This window comes from Pyrgilauda ruficollis, unplaced genomic scaffold (assembly GCF_017590135.1).
Source record: "Pyrgilauda ruficollis isolate IOZ18807 unplaced genomic scaffold, ASM1759013v1 scaffold21, whole genome shotgun sequence".
Taxonomy (NCBI): domain Eukaryota; kingdom Metazoa; phylum Chordata; class Aves; order Passeriformes; family Passeridae; genus Pyrgilauda; species Pyrgilauda ruficollis.
This window is the reverse complement of record NW_024520318.1, coordinates 8,049,831-8,068,702: the sequence shown is the minus strand read 5'-3', so window position 1 is coordinate 8,068,702 and position 18,872 is coordinate 8,049,831. Positions and strand designations below refer to the sequence as shown.

Genomic DNA, 18,872 nt, shown 5'->3' with positions numbered 1-18,872 from the left:
AGGAAAGGTAACTGTGGAGGATAAAAGAACTTGCAGGGCTGGGAAGCCCAAAGACATCAGAAAAAAATTATCCTTCTAGCAAAATCAGTCAGGGCCCAGAAGGGATGGCAGTTCCCCAAGGGATGGGGAGATGAGGCAAGTGTGACAGCCAGGCTGGCAGGGCAGGGCCTGTCCTGTGGTGCCCGAGGGAGGCAAGCAGGGCACACCCAGGGATGGAAGTCAGGTTACTGGAGGACCCAGGTCACTGTGTAAGTTCAGGGGCAGGAGGCAGGCCTGAGGGCCAGCCCTGAGTGCGAGCTAGCAAGGCATGGTCAGGGGCTGGGGAGGTCATGGCAGCGAGTCAGGCACAGCCCAGCAGTGTCCCAGCAAGTCCACAGTGACTGGACAGCGTGAGGACACCGGGCTGCAGGTCTGCACCTGCCTCTGCATCTGCAGGTATGAACCTGCCTCTGCATCTGCGGGTCTGCACCTGCCTCTGCATCTGGGGCCAGGCATGGGCATGGCTGCGATGCAGCAGGAGCTGCAGCTCAGACAGGGCACAAACGCTGCAGCCTCGGCTTTAAGCAGCTCCTGAGGAAAGCAGCTCCTGAGGAAAGTGGCTCCAAGCCCAGGAGCCTGTCCCCAAGGCCACCAAGGAACAGCCCAGCGTGCTGAGCCTGGCACCCCGCACCAAGCCCTCCTGGAGCAGCGACGCTCTCAGGGCCTTAGAGGGTCACAGCACGGGACAGGGCATGAACAGGGAACAACAGCACTGCAGTACTGGGTAGCATTAAAAACTAGTGAGGTTTTGCTATTTTGTGGGTAAACTTAATTATAATGTGAAGAGCTTAGCCTATTTTTTTTATTTCCCATAGAAAAATCTCAAGAAAGATTATTTTTTTCTTAATGCTTCATACCCCACTTAAAGCATGTGCAAGAGCCTACACATGTGTGAAGCCTCTGCACGTAATTCTGGGTGGTGAAGAATCAAATCCAGGCTGTTGAGATTGTTATGCTCTAGTGATGCTGCTGTGCAGGAAAAACAGTGATTTAAAAAATCAGCCTAATTCTTTCTAGAGATAGGTCATATTAACTGCTTTATAATAAAAGCCACAGGGACACTCGACAGCCTGCAGCCAAGAAAAATCGATTTCACTAAAGTCAGACATGGTAATTGTACTGACAAAAACAAACATAAATAAATGAGAAGACAAGAAGAAAAAGAATGAACATAGGACAGAAATGTCATCTGTGGCCAGGAGTACACTGATATTTGCAATAATTAAGGGGTTTGTATGACACCATAAAGCCTTTTTCCAGTTGCTACCAGATCTGTAAGACAATTTCTTCAAAACAAAATCAATAAAATATTGTTTCTGAAGCTTTTATGAGCTGTATCATCCCTAGAGATCCTGGACAATTTCTACATTTAAAGATCCTTCTGACAAAAAAATATGGTTTTGTCAAAGTATCCTGGGTTTATGCAAGTTGATTAAAATGTATTATTTTAGTATTATAAATAAAATAGAAAATATTATTTTATTTTGAGTGGGGCCAAAATAATATTGAAATGTGTGAAATTTTATTCACAGAAACTATGTGTTCATTTTCAGTCTGCAAACCTCTTATAAACATAAATTTGATATAAAGAAGTAATTGAATTGCTTCAAAGATTAAAATATGCTAAAAACTGATGTGTGAAACATATCAACTGAGCCAAAAATGATTCCATTTAAATTCTACATTATGAGAAACTTCAATATATTTTGGTTTCATTCATTTCTGAGTAGAAAAACTTTCAAAATCAGCTCTTGAAAAAATCCTAAAATTCAAATTCTAACTAATTCTTATCGCAGTAGGAGCTCTAGGCTGTGTCAGCATTCCCTTTTTTATCAAGTCATCAAATTACAGCATCTTGGTTTTCCCTCAGGTTTCTCTAACACAACCAGTGTGTTCTCCTTCCCTGGACAGGAACTGCTGATCTGCCATATGCCAAAATCTGGGATCCCAGGCACTGCTGCATGCCCTCACACAGAGCATCCATGGCTGCCTTTAGTGAGTCAGGGAACAGAGCACTGGGGCAGCAGCCTCTTCAGGGATTTTCAAAACACTGGGTTTGCTCCTTTTTTCAGTTAATCACCACACCTCTCCCTTCTGCTGCACAGTCCTTTTATTAACTGTTTGCATGTTGATTCTACTCTCACTGTGGCTCCATCAGTTTAATGACATTACTGAGACTTTTATCAACATACACAACCAGATTCTTCCCCTAAAGGAGCACTGGGGAAGAAATCAGATTCATTAACTGCTAGTCACAGCCACAAATACCCCATTTCAATCAGTTCTTTTTCTTGACTATGGTTCCTTACAACAGTAAATTGAACAGCCACAGCGAGTGAAGATAAATGGAGTGGAGTTGGTGTGAACATAAGCAGGGGAAACTGGAGAGTCTGGATGTCCAGTTTTGAGCATTCCATTTGAATACCGTGTAGCCTGTTCTGCAGATGAGGCTCAGAAATTACATTTGAATCAATAATTTCCCTAATTTGGATTTGGGATTTGGGTTCAAGGACTTCTCTGATTTAAAAACAAACAGAGGAAGGCATGTTTACTTGAGCAGTAACTGTACCTCCAGCACAGATCAGCGAAGCACCACTGGTCAGCACAGCATCATGAGCATTTCCTTTATTTGCTGTGGCCACTCCAGCACAGAGGCCATACCCAGTTTCAGTGTCACCTGGGCCACCACCAGTGTTTACCATAATAGAGTCCTGGTACTGATGTCCAAGATTAAATTCTTGAATTACAAGGAGTCTGAGGTTGTATAGTTTCTGTTTCCTTTGTCCTCAGGACATACCTGGATGCTGCAGCACTCCATATGGCCTTGATATTATTAACAGCTGGGAGCATTTAGTCATCAGGACTTCAAATCCTGCTGCTGATTCAGCACTTTTATGCCAATCTGTGAGTGGGCCAGCACTGCAGCATTCTCCCTCCAGCACACCCACATGGGCAGCTTGTCCCCACACAGTGAGTCTCTGAGACAGGACTGCAGGAATCCTCTTAGAAACGTGCCCAGGTTGTGCTGAACCTCTCCCTCTTCTGGCCTGGCCTCGGCTGCCAGCCAGCGTGAGCAAAGCAGCCAGGCAGTAACACACCCTGCGTCCCTCCAGCCACACCCCGAGTGCTCCTCACCTCCTCCCAGGACTCTGAACTGATACCTGCTGCTTGTCCTTGTCCTGCAGAAAACAGGCCAGTGACACAAAGAAGCCCTTCATCCAGTACTGTTGATGAGCAGCAGATGGATTTGGGCAGACAATCCCCAATTCACTTTTCAATTTTGTTTTACAGTTTTTCAACACTTATTGATCTTATGATATAATATCATCCCTTAATAACTTATCTGGGCAATATGTGGTCTAAAATGTGGTCTGATGTTTGTTTGAGCAAACATTCCAATTTCACATGAACAACATTTTTTATTCAGGCACAGATAAATGATGGTCAATGACCTCCAGGACTGTTGACATTTTTATCTGATACTTTCAAGCCCTTACCTCAGAATATAGGTGCGGCACCATGAATCAAAAATAGGAACAGAAATATTCAAAGAAAACAGAAGATTTAAAAAGTAAGACCCAGACATCAAAGTTCTTAAGATGGGTTTTAAAAACAAGGTTTTTATAAAATAAACTAAGTATAAATTCCATTTGTGATAATTCAGAAGCTACCTATTGCACACACTTCATAATTAAGCATTTTCTTCTGCATCTGAGATGTAGAACTCCCTCTGATTCCATTCCTAACATCAAATTCTTAACCTCATCTTTTCCCCCAGCCTCTCAAGCCCCTCTGCAAAAAGGTCAGTCTTTCAACATATCCTTACAGTCATCAATTTACAATTAGACTGTTTTTTTCTGAAAAGCAATGTGCAGCCAAAGACACTGAGGACAAGACAAGGACTGCTGACACCCTTTTTATTCCCTGTATTAGTCCTTGAGGCCTCCTAAGCAGCAAGACTTCTGTAACTACATTGTCAACCTGCTCACTTGACAGTTTGTCTCCTCCAAATACCTTTTGAACTTAAGGTCTCTTTGAATGAAATTTGATAGACAAGGTGATGAAACTTCTACAAGTTTGATAAAAAACTGGTGACTGGTAAAGAAAAATAAGCTGCAGGCAGAGAGAGGAAGCTGGAGCTGGAGCTGCTGCTCTGAAAACCATAACCAAAGCAAATTTGTCTAACATTGCATTTGCATTGGAGGCATCCTGTTTACACCCAGCAGATAAAAATAAGACATGTCACATTTGCATATTTTTCCATCCTACTTGGGGGCATTCCTGTTAAATGCAGAGCCACCCCAAGAACTGCAAATCTTTTTTGGTTTTTGCATCAAGACCAATAAGGCCTGAAGCTCTGGAGAATTTCAGACTGAAAAAAAAGAGAAGCCAGCCCAGAATTCACCTCTGAAGAGGCTAGAGTCATACATGTGTGTGTTAGCTGGGCTCTGGCTCAGGAGCAGGAGCAGGAGTGGCTGCAGAGCAGTGCAGTATGAGATGGGAAAGGCTTTGCTGCCTGCACAGGTGACAGAGCTGTGCCATGTGGTGACACCAGCCTGGGTGTGAAGCACTCCTGCAGAAGGCAGAGAACAGTCTGCTCATAACAGCTGTGCTCCCAAGAAGCCAGGGATATCTGTAAATAATTACAGCTGTACTTTAGGAAAGGAGGAATTGGTTATTGCATATCATCTTCCTTACGTGTCAGCTCTCCTTTTCCTATCTCTCTAGTTTAAAGCTATATTTATTGCACATTTCACACACTATTTTTTAAGTGGGGAAGATAAGCCTCTTTGATGTGTTCTCCCAGTGCTGTGGAGAGGTTTAGGATGGATGTTTATTACCACATCCTTAAAGTTTGAATGTGGATCACCTCTTACTGTTGCAAGTCAAGCCTTGGCAAAAGTCATAAATGAGGTTTTGATACACCACACAAGAGAAATGCCATGTTTGGATACATATTTCTATTCCTTCCAGCAAACTATTTACAGAGATGGCTTCATTAAAGCAACACAAAAAACTTAAAAGTAATAAATATAAAAACAAAATAATTTTTAAAAAGATATCAGACTGAAGGAGAAGTGATAAAAATACATTATTCTGACCTAAGTACAACCAATATTTAATTAACTGCTCTTACTGTGCCTGGAGTTCTTGTCAATGCTTTAATAAAAGGGTCTAATCTTTCTTTTCCAAAGAAATCAAGGACAAAACTCTCTAGAGTGGGAACAGAATCTTACTTTACTTCTGCAGTCAATTTTGCAGGAATTGCACATTTTCCACTGTTTATTCATACTGTTTCAACTTCATACATAAAATATACATAAGCTATGGTAAAAAAAAAAATAAAAAATTATGAGTGTCACAATGAACAACCCAGAACAGAAGAGGAAAAAAAGAACAATCTGCAAACAACAGACAGCTGAGGGAATTATGTTATAAATCACCTAATCCAATGCTTTTCTTCAGTATCACTGCCCATTCGAAAAAATTAACAAGTATTGTAATAAATGAATTGGGGTGCAATTTGGAGCACAGCAATAAAAGGAACTTTATTTTTAACTGATGAGATATATTTCAAATGTCTTTGATTATTTACACAACATTTATTTCACTGCTTTTTTACTGTCTTCTGGAAGAGATTCTAAGTAGTTATAACAAAAAAAATATTATAAAACCAAGCCAAAAGAAATGCCCTATTTCATCCGAACAGTTGTACATCCAGCCCAGTATCCTTCTCTCCCAGCAGCAAAAGACAATTATGGTTAGAAGAAGCTTATGACCTGCCTCTCTCTGTACAGCATTCCCCCTGTACTTTTCCAGCACCCAGAATCATTCTACCAGGGTCATTAAACGGTCCTCTTCTGCTGAGTCCTTCTGGTATCCAGGTCAGGACCTGCTGCCCAAGGACTTTTCTATGCAATTTCTGCCCCCAGTGATAGTATCTGCATCCAAATCTTTCTGTGGCAGCAAGTCCCACAAGTGGGGGTCTATTTTTAGGCATTTTATATTTACTCATGATGGTTTTGGGTGCTCCTGGTTCTAATATTGTAAGATGCTCCATTTAGCTTATCTATTACCAGAGAACTGTTAAGTGTGTCCTGAACTAACTACGAATGAAATATACTTCTTCAGCTCAGTTAATTTTAAAACATGATTTCTTAGAAACAGACAGGCTAAGACATGGAATTTTTAAAAATAAAGATTAATTAAATGAGGTAATTGTTAAGGATGTTTATTCACTGTATTTCTGAAGGTTTCTCACAAAAATAAGTGAAAAAACCCCTTCACAGTCAAACATGCAAATCCAAGTCATAGAATCATAGAATGCTTTAAGTTGGAAGGGACCTTAAAGATCATCTAGCTCCCAGCCCCCAAGTCAATTATACAGCCAGCACTTTTTCTGTGAGAAGCTAATCCAATCTTCACATCAACCTAGATTTGGAAAATTCCTCATCTGGGTCTGACCTTGTCATTTTGGACTCTGCATTTTTGTATTTTCTTATTCAGTGTTTTAATTTTGTGTTCCATCTTCAGCCACTTCCTGACAAGCAATTACTGCCTTTTAAGAATGTCTTAAACTATCCAGAATAAAAGATCTTGAATACAATGAGACAACATCTCATCCTTTCTGCTTAGGAGAGGATATTGGCATATCCTTGAAAGGTACAAATCTTACTAGGTATGGTATTATTTTATTAAATACAAAAAGAAAAATTACCAGCAATCCTCTAAAGAAGTCTATGAAGACTACTACAGCTAAAAAGCACACAAAACTCTTCAGGTTGAGAATCCAAAGGCAGCTTTAATGTAACTTCTTAATGTAACTGCCATACCTAGATTACACAGGTATTAGGCAGTCAGTCCCTTTTTGAGTACCAATCTGAAATGATGTAAAGCTGATAGAAATCGGCTCTAAATTTTCTTTAGCTGGAGGAGTAGCAGGTACTCACATAGCAGCTACAGACCACCAGCCTGCAGTGCACCTTGAGCTATATTCCTTTTCCACATCTGAGTGAATTCCTTATTTCCCTTTCACCAGTTGCCTGGTGGTTAAGGATCTGTAAAAACAAGGATATGGATATAGCCATAATTTGACCACAAATATTTCAGCATATTTTCAGTTCAACTGTTTTAATTGTCAACAGAAGACCAAGATTGTGTAATATCTGCACACATAAACTGGACCTTCTTACTGCCAGGCTCAGCCTCACACAGTTGGAAATAAGTACTTTCCGTGATAAAGCACCATTGCACAATGTCTGCCTAAAGAATCATAAACGGACCCTTTGATGGGTAGTTCAGAGAGTGTTATAAAGCCTACTTTCCTCAAAATCTGCTCAATCACTATATAATCATTTACTTGCTGTTTGCAAACGTTAATCCAGGGTCAAGGTAATGGCTGTCTGACACGACACTTAAATTTATTTAAAACCATGCCCTTTTAGCATTCATTTATAACTTTGCTGGGCTGCTCTGATTTAAAAGCAGGTTGGCTTTAACAGGGCATGGGCACAAGTGACCTAACACTACAAACAAAATGCTGCTTCTAGCTTCAGCTTTTTTTCTAACACTACTGCAGTGCTCTAATGCCCAAAATGAAATAAGCCTTACACCTGCAGACTGTAACACCATTGAAACAGATGCAGGAGTGGCCCTGGATTTGGTCAACAGACATCGCAGAGATGGTTATGTTTTTGGTTTATTCCGTGTTGCTGATGCACATGAACTACATTTAGTAAGTATGAACTTAAAGACTGATTTACACAAGACTGTGATTTTTAAATAATGAGCCAGGTAATTAAGAGCTTATGTTTATTGCTTTTACTAGAACAATGTTGATGTAATCCAGTGAATCAGCTGTGACTTACATCACCTCAGTATTCATTTGTGTATGATTTACTGCACGTAAACTTGATTTCAAACAATGCTGAATGGCCTCTCTTCTCTTGGCCAGCAGGATGTTTGCATAAGAGATGCTCTGAACAGCTCTATACAACTCTGGAAATTAATCTGCTCTGTCTGCTGTCTGGTTTCAGATGTTATACTCAAAATTTATATTCAGAAGGTTTCTTTATTCCTTGAATGTCTAACATTAATTAGACCAATGTATCCTGCAAGACGGATTTTTTTGTTATTATCTTAATTTCACAGATAGCTGAATAAACTGGTGGGAAGGGAAAAAGGCAGAGGAAGTCAAAGGAGTTGCTACTCTGCAAACCAGGGGAGGGACTGGATAGAGAATTCCTATCGGTCATTTTCTGTTTCCTTCCTATTTCCATTTTTTTTTCCTAGAGAAGATACATAAGTCTGAATGACTGCTGAAATGCAAAAACAAATCAACAGCAGAAAAAGCAATAGAATAAAAATGTCTTTATGTAGTACATAAAAGAGACCAAGGACAGGCAGATTTACTAACACACCTGGTAGCTTTCAGCTGCTTGATTATGAAACTGGTATCCAGGCACACATGCACCGCCCCAGAAGTCTCAGTATAGCAACAGAAAAAACAGGCTAGTTTTTCATGGAGCTGCTTAGTAGTGCCTGCAGGGACAAGTACAGATTCAGAAAGTGACCCAAAGCCCAGGCTGCCACAGGTCTTCAGGTACACTTGCAAAAAAACCTGATGGATTGTTTTGCCTTTCAAAGACAAGAATGCAGCAAGTTATACCATTGGGTTGTACACAGTAGCCAGGCAGTTAAAGAGCTTCATCTAAGAAGGAGCTCTGCATTAAGAGATTTAAACTCTGAAGTCTCCTGTCCAGAAGAATTCTGCTGCCATGCAGCTATGTGTGTGTCCCCCTCTGAAGTGGTACCACCAGGCAGTAAGGCATGCAAAATGCATTGGATAAATTATAAAAAGCAAAGTTGTGTCTAAAAAGAAAAATCTCAGTGTTTCTACATTTTAAGCAACAATTGACTATATAAACTATAACTTGGAATATTGACTAGTGCTGTGGATTCATGCTTCCAGATGAATGCTATAAGCACTAGAATGCACATTTACATTTCGCTTTGTACCCTTAATGAATTTTGCCATCTTTGCAGTCCAGGGCCACAGCTTCAGCTGTCACACAGTGTCTACAAGAACAGAAAAGACACTTCTATCTATCTGACTGCTAAAGAATCCTTCCTGTAAGGTCTCTGTACATTCTCAGACCCAAAGCCACCAGATGTGATCTCCTGCACACTAATAATGTACATTATTGTGCAAGAACTTTTTTTGGTTCCACTGCCAAGATAACATTAAGAATATGTATATATTTAAAAAAAAAAGACCAAAGCATTATTTTGTTTCTCCATGCAATAGTGTGCAACAGGTTTATCATATCAGCCCCCTCAGAAACCTAAGCAGAGCAACTCCAGCCAAATCTCTACTGGGTTTACACAGGAGTTCTAGAAGCATAAGATACTCAGGTATCCACAACAGTTCTGGACTTGTGCCGAACTGTAGTGAGCAAAATGCTTTTAAAACAACCAAGAAGATACCATTTCCCCCCCAAAAAACTATTGAGCAGATGAACTGAAGAATTTTCTACTGTGTATTTGAATGTAGACACTTAACCCCTATTTTAAAATTAGAGACAATGCTAAGATATACAAATATTGCAAAACCAGGGTTTAACATGACATTGGTGGACTGTCACCAGTGAAAATATTACACTAGACTGCAGCAATTCTTCAACAAGGTCTCATCTATAAAGAAACACTGAAAAAGGAACCTGAATGGATGGAACTTCATAAGGCCTGAGGACACTTATTCACAGTGAAGGGTTTTGCATGTTTTTATCTAAATGACAGAATAAAATACATATGCATTTATTCTGAATGTCCTTACAAGGGCTGAATAAAGTTTAAAAAATCCATTCCAAAACTGTTTCTGTGGGTCACAGAAAATTCTTAGCACTACATGCCATTACACTGCTATCCAAATAAAAATTTTAATTCTCCTAATCGTATTTGCTCAGGAGACAGAACATACTAGAATAGTTTCGGAGTTAAGGATTCTGATTGGGATTATTAAAGTTTTGTTGCATCAATCCCTGAATAAACTGAGAAGGAAGCAAAGTTCTGAAAGTCTCTGGTCACTAAGGTAATTTGAAATGGCTGTAGATACATAATTGGGTGCCTAGACAACTGATGTCCTAATAGAACAGTACATTCTATGGGAAAATCAGAAATAGGGAATGGCAACCTTTTAACACTGGCATTTTCCCTACTTGATGAATGCTAGATTAACAACAGACACCTCTCACAGGTTATCAACAAAAGGATAAGAGGCAACAGGTGTAAGTTGCAGGAAGAGAAATTCTGACTACATATAAGGCGAGAAAAATAATGGAGAAAGTTGTGAAGTACTAGGATGGCCCAGAGATGTTGTGAAATGTCTTAGTGATACATAGAATGCAGTTGAAACTTTGAAGTTTCAGCTTTGCCTTGAGCAAGTGGCTGAGCAAGATGACCTCCAAAGGTCCCTTCCAGCCTGAACGCTTTCTATGCTTGTCAGCTCTGAAAAACCTTAATAGAGATCTGGAGAAGGTTCATTAAAGATTAAACATATCTACCTCAAAAAAAAGTTTATTTCAGATCAAACTTCTTGTCTATAAACTCCGTTTTACTTGCACTTCTCTTCCAGGGAAATTCAACAGTCCTCTACTTGACTTTGGATGTGCTGGAAACGGAATGTTCTGTCTTATCCAGAAGACACTGGGAGTCCTGTGAATACAGTGACACCTATCCAATGGCAAGCAATGGCATCTGCACCAACTCATACACCAATAATGCACTGACTTGATCTTCCTCTGAACTGCTCAGAAATTTGTGTCTCAGTGAACACTGGGCTTTAATATGGCTCATTCTAAACCAAAATCTAATTCTAGAATGTCAAACATATGCTAAAGGCTTGGGAAAGGATTGAGTCTTCAAATAAGTATAACTTTATTTAACTTGCTGTCTCAAAGGAACTATACTCCATATTCTACTGCTTGTAGCAGAACTTATGTTTTAAGGGTAATTTTCTGACAACTAAAGGGCACTAGAAATTATGTTTTAAGCACGTTCCTGGTATATGAGGCAGACATACCAGTGGTAAATTTTGTCAGTTTTCTGTCATAACATTTGTGGTACGACAATGTGAAATATTGCTAGTGTCATTATGTGAACAATATACAGCAATACTTGTCCTCTCTTTTGAACTCCAGTGATGAGAACTCCCAGTTCAAGACTTTATTTAAATAGGAGTTGCGATACTATGACAAAGGACAAAGTAGAAAGGCCAGGAACAGAGAAGAGAAAGCATTTATTCTTTTTTTTTTTTTTTTTTTTTTTTTTTTAACGGAGAAAAGGAATGGATGAACAGGTCCATCCACTTTTGACAAAGATTTATGTAACCTGGCATTCTAACTTTCCTTGCCATCTTGTCTTATCCTACTCTAAATAAGTATCAGGATGACTTAGAAAGCTGTTTCAGTTTTGCATTGTCTACTCAATCATGCAAACTGAGAATTAAAATAAAAGCCCTTGTAGAGAGAGATCCCATTTTATCTGAAGACAAATTTTGAGTGGTACCTGATCAAACATTCCATTAATGACCACATCTGTTATTCTTAGAGGTACTGCACATTAAAAGGAGGTATAATTTCTATGATCGCCTACAACCAATTAAATCCAGGGAAAATAATATCATAATCATGTATTCTTTTTTCCTCTCAGGACTTTGGGCAATGTAAGATTATCACATATACAAACCATCTGCTGAAGAAACCTCAACTATGTGGATTTAATTGTACATTAAGTCCAGGTAAAATAACCACTGCTGTAAGCCAATGCATACCTCAAACCAGCCCTTGTACCAAAGTCTGTACACTACTGGTTCATGGAAACCATACAGATCCATTCATCTGCTTGTAATTCATATTTTAGATAATTCAAATGGAATGTTAAGAATGAGTAATAGAATTAAGGTTACCCTACTCCTCTAAACCAGACTTTATTGATGTCAGCTGATATCACCATTCCAGTCCACCAAAATATGATAATGAACATCAGAAAAAAAGTAAACTTGGGAAGACTGCACATTTGGGGTGGTAAGAATCTAAGGTGATTTATAAGAATACTCATTTTCATGGGTTTGGGATTTTTTCACATTACAGAACAAACCCTTATTTGTGGAGCAAGGACAGGTATTTCACTTCCAAGGAAATGCTGCGTTTATGTTTCTCATTATGAGTTCACATTAAAGGCATGGGCACACTCCCAAGAGTATTAATATCCACTGTAATATTAGTCAATTATTTGTTTTCACAGTTCCACCTGACTTAGTAGAGTGCAAAGATTGTCCTGTGAAACTTGAAGCCTTAGAAGTCACTGAGCAACATAAAGATATTGCTGCAAAGGCCTTGAGGAAATTCAACAGTGAAGGTAACCACACAAACAACTTCGCTGTGGATAAAGTTGAAAGAATTTTAAAGATGGTAAGTGGCATTTTCTCCTAGAATTACTTAGAAATGGCACAATTTTATGAGCAACTCCAAGACCATGGGACCAGAACTCAAACCCTTCCAGGGTTTGAGTTGAAGGTCCTACTTTAGAAAAGACTTGTTACCAACTTCAATTTAGGTATGTGAAAGCAAAAGGACTTCTCATTTGCTAAAGAACTATGGCAGTGTGATGGCATTCAGAATTCAAATGTGCATATTTTAATTTAATAGTCTTTGTGTACATATTTTAATTTTGATGTACATGACATATATGAGTTTATTTACTACTGAGCAGACTTCAAGATGGACAGTCATGTATTATCGCAGTCACATGTTTTGTCAGTTGCAGCCAGATAATTTTTTACTCTTAGAATACTTAGCACATGGGTACAACAACAGTGGAACATGCTCAGCATCATTTTGACTCTTGCTGCAGAGCAAAGCAGCACTCTGAGAAAGGGAGATGAATTTGTGCTGTAACTCTTGAAGAACTCTGGGTCTGGTAAATATCTCCATATCTAAGTGAGGTCAATATGAAGACTTATCCTTTGGGTGATTTGAAGTATATTAATAACAAAATTTCTTGTTGGTAGACACTGGAGACTTTCGCTTAAACAGCACGGGATCATTCTGCCAAGACGTGTGTCAGCCCAGGACACCTCTGTAATGAGGTCCCAAGGCTCCCACCATAATACGTGTTGATCCTGGAAACTGCCTAAATGACAGCATGCCAAACCCACCTCCCAGCAGCTTTTAATATCGCTCAGAAACCTGACAGTGTCCCACACTGGAGCCCTGTGCATGTTGTATCCCTACTGCCATTTAGAAAGGGATTGTTTTCACATTGCCTGGGTTCATGTGTTTCTCCCCAAACACTTGGTTTTCACGCTTCACCATCTTCAGCTACAGCAACACTTTACATTGTACCTCTGGATTTTAACACTCAGAAACTAAGAATTACAATAAAAAAACCATACCATAAAGTATGTGCATGCACTTTCAACCAATTTAGTTAAACTAGTGAAACTCGTGTGTGCACACATGCCAAGGACACCTTCAACACAGACTTGATATAAAAGTACTGCTATAGTTGGAAATTAAAATGAAACACCTCTTTATGGATTTTAATAGGATCACAAAGGCTTTCTCCCATCTTCATATGGAGCAAGGCCTTCTCCATAACTAATGCCCTTGACAACAGAGAAAGCAACATTCTCACAGTCACTGGCAGAATTTCATCTAAAATTAACATCAACACTCTAAATACTATGCACTCCCATCACTGGAAATGGGTGGTTGCCATACAATGGATCTCTCTACTTTCACAGAAGCAGCAGTTCAGTTTAGGGAGAAGACTCTAAGGACACTACTTCCTAAAAACACAGGCTGTAAAAGTAACAGATTTTATAGCACATGCATACTAAACAAAGAATTAAAGGAAGCGTTCCTGGAAGCTGTAAGGGCGTGAGATATAAATTATCTAACCTGTTTTCCTTGCTGAATATGTGTATGTGCATGAAAATTTGAACAGGACAGGTAAGGAAAGCATGAGGTAGATGGGATTTTGACAATAAGATGACGTATGGTTGCTCTGAAAATTACAAGACTTTAAATACACCTAGTTACAACTTCTTTGACCTCTTGGTTTCAGACTGCCTCCCATGAAGGTCATATTTTAGGATTCTCTATAAAAGAGACCAACTGTTCAAAATCTATGCAGGAAACAGATCAGGCCCTGGAATGTGATTTTCTGCATGACTGGCACGCTGTAAGTAAAGTCTCAGAACAAGAACTGATATAAAGGGTGGTACCGGGAAGATTTTACCAATATATTTTCAAGTGTTTATTATAAGCATGAACCCAAACTCAAAACTAAAAATCCAGCATGTCCAAGCCCAGATCCTAATTTTATAGCTGCTCCATTATCTTTTATAAGGAAACAGTCTGAACTCTCAAATCTTAATGTGACTGGAATCTGGTATATTAGAGGCCTAGAGTTTTCCAGGTTGTATCCGGCTTTTGCATTCAAATTGTGGCCAATCTCTAGCAAATCGTTCATGCTATGTCCATAAAAACTTTTACACCAATATGAGTCATAGATCCTGAAAAAAAATATATGTCTTATGTAATCTCAGTGAGCTCAGGGTCACTTTTTTCTCTACTGCAGAAGAATAGATAGTGGAATAATTCAAGCTCATCTGCAGAAAACTATCAAAGTATTCTCTTCACCCCATTTTTCCATTACTTTTATAGTCTACACCAAAGAAACAGCTAGGCAAGATCTCATAATTTCAGAATAAATTATTCCTGAGAAAATAAGTTGAAATAATTAAATAAAATATGGGAAAATAAAATATGTAAAACTTTTGGTTTATATGGTTTACATCCAACACCTTCTCTGGTTTTTTATACTCTAGAAGACTGGAAAAGGTTGTGAATTAACAGGCAAGGAGCCACAAATTCACTAGAACAAAGCACAAGGCAGATGGTGTGAATTCTGCTCTCAGTGCTGCCATCACTGCTGTTTGTGTGTAAAATGCCATTACCATTTGTAGTCACTGAGCACAAAGGGCTACTAATGGCCCAAACAAATATCAAGACAAAGCACCCAGTACATACACAAAACCCATCACCTGAGTTCTGTGCTCTTTCACATGAGAAATTCCACACACAACGACTGGACAGCAGGAGAAAGTCACAGCAAATAGAATGATAAGGGAAGTAATGCAAAAAAATTACAACAAATTGCTTTAAAAAAATAAATGGAAGAAAGCTCTGCCTTGAGCTTTATCCGAAGCAGCATAGCTATAACAGTGCCAGGTTTTGAGAGCTTTGAGCAGAATTACAGAATAGTCCAATCTGAACAGATGTTTGACAAGCAAAGACAGAAAAAAAATATAAAAAGGAAGAAAAATCAGGCACCCAAGAGTACTCATTTTAGAGACATTAGTGGCTGGCCAATTTCTTAGACACCAAAAGGGAAGTGAGATGCAGAGTAGTAGCCCTCTGGGTGCACATGGTGAAGCGCATCTAGAGTGCATCACAGTGAAGAACCCTCAAAACCAGCACATATTTTAATCATTATTAATCACTGACAAGCATTGGTTGGAAGACTCAGGATCTGGCTAAGTTATGTGAAGATACTTAGGTGTCAAAAGAATAGCCTAACTAGTAAAATGTCGAACATTCAGTAGTTTGTATTAATTCCATCACAGGAACCCAGATGTGCATTGTGGGTTTTTTTCCTTGTCTTTTGCTTAGCACACTGGATTCTGCAAGGCAAGAATTATCAGTGATGCAGATGAAGCTGATGGAACAGATATAAGCTGTGAAATCTATCATCCCTGGGTATGTACTCAGTAATGGACACATCTCTGGGTGTATCCTCATGCAGGTTGCAGCAATCTTGCTTAGTCCAGACTGACAGTTGTAATATTTATTCCAATTTTCTATTGCCTGGTTATGATGCAGCATGTCAGGACAGACTGACCTGCAAGTCGTAGGCCGGCCAAAGGATGAATCAGAATTGAGCTGTCCCTACCACTCCTTTCAAGTGTGTCTTCTCTCAGTTCAATCACTTGACTAAGTGTGAGTAGAGATTGGCAAAAAAGTTCAAAGAGATTTTAGAAAGCAAGGGGAGGGGAGATGATCTTTATCATATCTGGTATTTCAGTTTATATCACAACAGCTATTCCAGTGTGGATTTGTTTTGTTTTGATCTATCACAAATACTTCTCAGCTGGTTATATAATTTCAACATGGTGTGTTTCCAGCAGATTTTCAGTAACTTAGAATTTTATTATCTATTCAATTTCCTCCATCATGAAAAAAATACATATTTTTTTCCCTTAAAGATCATCAGAGCTACAAATGCAAACCTGCTAACTCCCACCTCTCTCTTTCTCATCAATTTCTTCTGCCCTATCAACACCTGATCAATACTTCTTCCCTGGTGTTTTTATGAACAGCACCATGGCTGTGGAAGAAGAGGGAAACATTCAGCCCTGGGACATCCACACAGACATCCCCACTGTCATCATCATTTTGGTCACAGACATCGCCATAAGCATCACCACAGACATGAATGTCCCCCCTCTTCTCAGTCCAGACCTGAAGACGATGAGCATAACCCCAAAACCAGCAAGAAAGAGCAAGACAGCAACAAAGGACTTTCTTCTCCCCCTCCTCCCCATGATGAACCAGATCATCACCATCCTACTCCACCTCCTCATGGACCAGATCATCACCACCACGAACCACCCTGTCCCCCTCCTCATGGACCAGATCACGACCACCCTCCTCACCACCACGGACCACCCTGTCCCCCTCCTCATGGACCAGATCACGACCACCCTCCTCACCACCACGGACCACCCTGTCCCCCTCCTCGTGGACCAGATCATGACCACCCTCCTCACCATCATGGACCACCCTGTCCCCCTCCTCCAGGACACCCTCCTCATCACTGTCATCACTGTTTCAGACATCATCACAACAAGACAAGCATATCAGGAAAGTATTTTCCATGCCATGTAACAGGAGCTGTCTATCGCATCCCAGTTCTAAATCAGCAGGATTCTCTCACACCTCCCACTGCAAACTTTCCTGAACTATCCCAATGCAACCTTCACTTTTCCAGCACTGGCTCAAAACCAAAGGAGATGGCAGAAGCTCCAGGCTTTCCAGATCACCCTACACAATCAAAATCCTGCCCTGGAAAACCCAAACTCGACCTTCCAAAAATTTTGCCTTTATTTCCTCATAGCTTTGTAACAGAAAATTCTCCTATATGACCTCAGAGAAAGATGTTCCTGGCTCAATAATTTCAGGGGCAACCACAGTCCTACAGTCAATGAAAACAGCAGATGGAGAAATGGGAAAAGCATTCTGTTTCTAGGAAGGAGAATCACTGAAAATATTCATTAAGTATTTCAACCTGCTTGTTCATCATGGCTACCTCAAGCTCCACTGTAACTGAAAGGTTCAAAATTCTGAGTCCCTCAGATAATGTGAATGGGTAAAAATATCCTCAGAAAACAATGCTCCTTCAGTTCTAACAAAAAGGAAAATTCTCTAATAGTGCAAAATACCATCTAAAATCTTTCTTTTTTTCATAATTCATAATTATAATGTATTTCTCCAAGGAATCTTACGTAGAGGAAATTTGACTGCTTTCCATAAAAAAGTAATCCATGACTACACTCATGAATCCACTACACTCATGCTTTATACAGATTTATAGAAAATAAAAATGCAACCATTTTTTTCTCAACACAGTTGCCTGTTTTGTTGGTTTGTTTTTTTGTTGTTTTTTTTTTTTTTTTACTACACATAATTAGCTATTGGATATTGAACTAGAAATTATATTAAGATATGAAGCTATTTAGGTATTAAACATCCAAAAAGCAACTCTAGCATAAATTAACTAATGGTGTTTGGGTTAGCACTGTTATCTAGAAGGGGTCTGAGAACAGTTAATGACTTGCTGTCTCACTGCAGGGTGGCCTGCACAGGTGCTTCCATCGCTACAGCTGCTGGTGGTGATACACAGAAATATTGCAGTCAAGGACAGCCCTTCTCAAATAGTTCATAATTGCTCTCAGGGGAAGAGAAAAGCAGATGCATGTAATAACTCTTTCATGTAAATGTTTTCTTTATTGCTGATTCTTCCTCACTGGAAACTGAGTTGGGAGGAGCAGGAAGAAAGAATAGTGGTGCCTCTTTATACTCCAGCCCCCATCAAGGTCAAGTCCATTCAGACTGTCAGGGGACCAGCAAGCTGATTCAGAACAGCTATGTCATAAGCAAGAACATGGGATTAATCTCAAAAAAGTTAGTAATTTGATCATCCAAGCAGCTTTTTAATGGCATAAAGTGAAACACAGTGCAAAGGCCACATTGAAGAAAAAGAAACAAAATGAGGACTCATTGTGACTCTGTGAAGATTGACTAATTTTTAGAAGTCATTTATCACGTATGAACAAACTTATTTCTGGTTTAGTTTATCCACAGTCTCTAAAGTGCATTTTCTTTAATCAAAACTTGTAGCAAGTGTGGTGAGTTTGCCCTGGCTGGGTGCCAGGCACCCACTAAAGCTGCTCTGTCACTGCCCTACTCAGGCAGACAGGGGAGAGAAAATATAACAGAAAGCTAATGGGTCAAGGTAAGGCTAGAGAGATCACTCACCAAATATCATCACAGGCAAAACTCACTGGACTTGGGGAAATTGGCTTATTACTAATCAAACCAAAGTAAGAGAGCGAGAAATAAAGTCAAATCTTTAAAACACCTTCTTCCCTGGTGTTTACTTCTGATTTTCTCTACCTTCTCCCTCAGCTGGTGCAGGGGGATGGGAAT

At 39.6% G+C, this 18,872-nt stretch overlaps 1 protein-coding gene across 1 annotated transcript; it reads left to right on the top strand.

Annotated features, from left to right (window-relative positions):
* The first annotated feature begins 7,576 nt into the window (after positions 1 to 7,576).
* Positions 7,577 to 17,733, top strand: HRG (histidine rich glycoprotein). The gene is made up of 7 exons (XM_041467922.1): positions 7,577 to 7,774; positions 10,673 to 10,780; positions 11,749 to 11,836; positions 12,343 to 12,509; positions 14,167 to 14,283; positions 15,777 to 15,863; positions 16,484 to 17,733. Exons 1-7 carry the CDS (start codon positions 7,577 to 7,579, stop codon positions 17,306 to 17,308), a joined length of 1,590 nt encoding a protein of 529 aa, XP_041323856.1. The 3' UTR covers positions 17,309 to 17,733.
* The last annotated feature ends 1,139 nt before the right edge of the window (positions 17,734 to 18,872 follow it).